The sequence below is a fragment of the Anarrhichthys ocellatus genome, unplaced genomic scaffold (assembly GCF_004355925.1).
Source record: "Anarrhichthys ocellatus isolate YVR2014 unplaced genomic scaffold, GSC_Weel_1.0 scaffold30, whole genome shotgun sequence".
Classification (NCBI taxonomy): Eukaryota; Metazoa; Chordata; class Actinopteri; order Perciformes; family Anarhichadidae; genus Anarrhichthys; species Anarrhichthys ocellatus.
Window position 1 is genome coordinate 4,865,571 of NW_022280060.1, and position 4,977 is coordinate 4,870,547.

The 4,977-nt window shown below is 42.9% G+C and overlaps 1 protein-coding gene across 2 annotated transcripts in view; it reads left to right on the plus strand.

Moving 5' to 3' along the window:
• Positions 1–1,465: 1,465 nt before the first annotated feature.
• ssbp4 (single stranded DNA binding protein 4) overlaps positions 1,466–4,977 on the plus strand; it is an 85,739-nt gene continuing 82,227 nt past the window's right edge. For both annotated transcript variants that reach the window (XM_031864378.1, XM_031864380.1), the window contains exon 1: positions 1,466–1,634. In XM_031864378.1, the coding sequence (XP_031720238.1) occupies positions 1,579–1,634 (56 nt within the window). In that variant the 5' untranslated portion in view covers positions 1,466–1,578. The remainder of the gene's footprint in view (positions 1,635–4,977) is intronic.

Here is a 4,977-nt window from a genome sequence, read left to right on the forward strand (position 1 = left end):
TGCTGCCTTTGTTCATCTGTCTTTCCAGACAAGCAATTGAGTTGGTAATAATCCTTGAACCACACTATCCTAAGGAGAACTCATTATTCCTTCAAACTAAATATTCTTCAGACACCAGCTGAGGATTTCTTGGGGCCATAGGCTACTCTAATGCCGGAAACATACCAGGCAGCTCGCCTCGATTATTTCATTTTTTCCACGGCCAGGAGGCATGCGCATGCATTTCTGGCAGGTAGAAATTGTTTGTAACAGGTCAACCTGTCGCAGGAGTCGCAGGACTCTATTGTCTGATTGGCTGCAGGAACTCTCTGGTCGCAAATCGCCGCAGATTCTCAACGGCCGAACTTTGCCACTGCTCTGGTGTGTTTTCATTATAATGTTACTACCAAATGTCTTTTTTTTCTTTACATTCAACGCTTCTTGCCAGGTTTAGAAAGAAGCTTTGAAAGTCTGTCTTCATCAGCCTGAATCAACCTCCTTCAATAAATGTAACTCGTCATTGCGCGCCTCCTTCTCGCCGCAGCAAGCGGGAGAGCAAACAGTTTTTTGACCGCAGTGAAAATGTAGTTTTTAAAAGGCTAAACGCCAACAAATATGGTTTGAAACAGAATATTATCTTCAACTAACCACAATTCAACAATCCAATGCAGCCACCACTGGAATCTATGAATAGTATAATACTAACAATATTAGCGTAGCCTAATCTTTATTTTATCTGCAACTGTGCAGAAACAACGGGTTTAAACAGTTGAGAATAATGATTCCGAATTTGAATGTCAGCATTATGAATGAAGCCTTGGACTATTCGGTACAGCCCTAACATCTAACAAATAGAATGTGTCCGTTGACTTAATACGTTTCCTTAAGCTCATATGGTGCAGCGCTTATTTCGGGGTCATGACAAAACAATAGCCTACTTGTTACATCAAGACCAAATCACACATATGGGAAATAATGCCTTCCAAAAAGCATGTGTGCAAACATTTTAAAAATGACAGTAGCGTCCTCATTGGTGTGAGTCAAAGTAGAAAATCAAATTGGAGCCTAAAGTCCTGGAATGTCTTTTTAGGGGGGGAAAAACATTAGGACTATTGCCAGCCTCCCAAAAAGAGCTGGCTGTAGTCCGTTTAGAGTAGAGCCCTTTACCCGGCATGCCTTTCCCCATCTTCCCCCCTTCTCTCCTCATGTTTCTGAGGTCAGTAAACAAGAAGTGTGTGTTTCCCTTTAAGGAGCCCCCACCGTTTGCACAACGGAGGGAGGAGCAGCAGGTCTGCGGAACAGCGGCTGAGGAGGGGAAAAAAAATCCAACAGGACGGTTTCAAGTCCCCCCAATAGAAACTGTGCCTGATTTGTGGCCAATGTTGGAGATGTAAAAAAAAAAAGAAGAAAAAAAAAGAGAGAAAGAGAGGGAGGGAGAGGAGAGAGAAGGAGGAGGGAGGGGGGAGGAGAAGGGGGGAGGAGGAGGAGGGGAGGGGGGAGGAAAAACACTAAAGGGGTAGCTATGGAGATGGAGCGTTTTCCTGGCTGCTTTCTTTGACAGGTGTTGAGTGGGGCAAAAGTCTTAAAACAGAATCCAGCATGTACGCCAAAGGTAAAGGAGCTGTCGTCCCTTCCGATAGCCAAGCGAGAGAAAAGTAAGTGAATTACGCGCTATACGGGAGGACTTTACCTGCTTATCATAGAGGCGAGGGGGGCATTGGAGGGGAGTCCAACTTTCTAAACTAGGTAGTGTAATTTAAAAGCAGCGTACTGTACAGAAAGTGCGCTCCTCCGTGCGGGGTTTCCACCTTAGAGGTGCGTCTTAAACTTTAGTTTTCCTTCATTTTTACCTCCTGTTTGCACTTTTTGTTGCACGGGATATTTACTAATATTGTGCATTCGTGCAACGCGCGCACACTTCTTGCAACATTTCGGGCTGCAACAATGTATTTAAATGTTGCGATACAACACGCTTTCTGCAGCGTTGGGAGAAGGAGATGAAGCGCGGGTTTTTTTGTTGTTGTTGGTTTGTTGCTGGTTTAATTCGTTTCTTTGTGGAAACACGTTTCTGTTTGAGGGTGGAGGTGCTGGTCCCTGCCCGCTCGTCCTCTCGTAAACTTTCGGTTGAATTATTTCGTGTTGTAGAAATAGAACCGGGCAGCTCGCTCGGGCTTATTTAGCTGTGTGCTCTCAGGCGTGAAGCCGGGGCGCTATCAAACCCGGCGATGAAGGGAAAAGTTTTGTCCCATTCAGCAGCCAGACAGCGGTGGTAAACTTTTTTTTTTTTTTTTTTTTTTTTTTTTTTTAAGCATCAGCTCACGCGAACGGTGGGAGACATGCTGCCACGAGCATCAAGCTGTTAATATTACAGACTTCTATTACAAGACCAGCCGGTGATTGTAGTATCGCATGTTATTCTTCATGTGTGTGGAAATAATGTAGACAATAAATCTCTCTGTTGGGTGTTTTCAGATGCGGTGAAACTCCATCATTTTTGCTCGATTTTGTGTTAAATGTTCTTGTTTCCCCTCCCCCCCCCTCTTTAAAAGCACATTCACCAGTGCACGGATTACTGGTTTTGTCTAAAAGATCAAAAAAAAAAAAAAGCTAATGCAACTTTTAAATGTCACTGTCCCTTGTAGACTGAAGCTGCTCTGCTCTTTATTTCGACGCATGCCTAGAATACTTCCTGCATGGGGCCATTCAAAGATTTGGACCTTTCCTTTGCATCCCTGCGCTTCAGATCGGTGTAGCCTTCCATCACCGTTTGCTATTTTTAAGCACTAAACAGTCTGAGGGTTAGAGGAGTGAGCAGGCATCCCTGCTGAGATGCAATTGTAATCCAGAAAACACTGTCAGGTCCTGAGAGGCTGTGCAGATCCACAGCACCTCATCCATCTGTAATAGAAACAAAATTTCTTCAGAGACTCTTGTATTTTTTGATGCATTGCCGTGTCACATTCAATTGATTAAGCTTTCTAGAGATGTGGCCTCGCTCATGTGCTTAGTGTAAGCTTCCTCGAATACGACTTTGCACACTTCTGGTGCCACGAGCGTTTAATTTCACTCTGAATTCACATCCGATTATTGGAAAATTGAGCAGCTCCGTGTGTGTGTGTGTGTGTGTGTGTGTGTGTGTGTGTGTGTGTGTGTGCGCGCGTGTGCGGAGTGAATCCTAAATGAAAACAGTCCCATGTGGGTGGATGAACAGCAGGCAGAGTGACCTTTGAACCAATATGATGCTTTAATATTGCATATCAACCATCAGCAGACGTTGGGCTGCTTCTACACCTGTTTGTGTAGCGTTGCTTCCTTACTTTTTCTTTTTTTTTTTTTTTTTACAACTCATTGAAAGCAGTGGATAATTTAAATGCTGTGTGTTTTTTTTTTTTGTTTTTTTTTTAACAGACAGCTTTTAGTTGCTCGTTCAGGGAGTGTGGATTATGTTCCATGTGTTATTGGGAGTGAAATCAGTGCAGAGGCAGCATGTATTTCAAATGAAAGTGTAGGAGGAGGATTAATAATTTAACCTATAAGAAATACAAGTCTTTTGGGAGCTGGGGATGATGAATGCGTCTGTTTTAAGGCTGCTTGTGAATAACAAAACTCTTGTTTTGTTTGTTTGCATTCATTTCATATATCAGAAACTCCACAGTAAATCTCCTATTCTTTAAACCCATGTTAATATTTAGTTAAGCCTGTGTGTGGGTTTGCCCGCCTGCACGTCACAGGCCTATCGGTATTGTCCACACATAATGGACGTCGCTTGCCCTCTCCCCTCACCTGTCTTGTCACCCTAACCTGCCCCGCAGGGCCAACACATGTTCCCTTGTAAATGTGGAGCTCACAACAGCTGCCTCGATGCATCACTGAATTAGCTCATATTCATATTTACATATTCATATTATGGCCCTTTACATATTCAGATACTAAAAAGAGGGCGCCCCGGCTTGACTCGCTCTTAAGGGATGACACAAAGTATCACAGCTGCAGCTCTTGCTCAGAGGATTGATTATCAAGTCATACACTTTATTAAATAAACTATAAGTTGATCATATATTATCTATCTTAGCTTTATAAAGTGAGGTTGTAATCAGTCTGGTGATGTTCAAAGTACAGAAGAAAATAGTTTTCCTTGTGTTCCACGGAATGTTTTTAGCCCATAACGTATGAACGTGTGCCTGTTTAAGATTATTATTCTCCTTTTTAAACTAAGTCGCACCATATTGCTGTTGGAATATACACGAAAGTTTGAAAAGTAGAGACTGGAGGTACATGTAATCTATCCAGAGCCGTGTGAAAGCAATCCGACAACACAAAGGTGTGTGCAGGGCACGTGAGCTGCTGCAAGGAAGGAGTTGCAGACGGGGATTTTGTGTATTTCCTGCAATGACTTCTTTTTTTTTTTTTCTAAAACCTGTCATACACATACAGACTTTATTACACCATTTGGTTTCAGTTAGCAAGCTGGTGTCGTTAAGATTGACGGCCAGCTGCGGAAGCTTTTCAGGGAAATTGTGGATTAACCTGAGAGTTTCAGAACAGCCAAAAGAAACATGTTCTTCATAATCATTTTTTATCACTTTCTCTTCTAACCCTGAGAAAAGAGCGGAACTTAAACAACTGCTATAGCAGCAGTGATAAAGGCCGGCAACTGCTGCGATGTTGTCGGTGTTTCTACGGTGTTTGTGATCAGCTCCTGGTGTTACAATCGTCCTGTAATGATGATTTGTTGATTTCAGTGGGGAGTTGCCAGATTTGGAACAGTTCCTGCATGTGATCTGGTGTTGACAGATGTACAGTCTGAAACTTAAAGAACGTCATAAGAACAAGCAAACACTCCTCTATAGTTCAGCATGTACCTCTGTGTTAATAGCACTGAACGCCTCAGTTATCAGCCACCTGAAGAGTTTACAGTAGTTTTAAGAAAATGTTACAACCTCAGTTGCGCGTGTGTGTGTGTGTGTGTGTGTGTGTGTGTGTGTGTGTGTGTGTGTG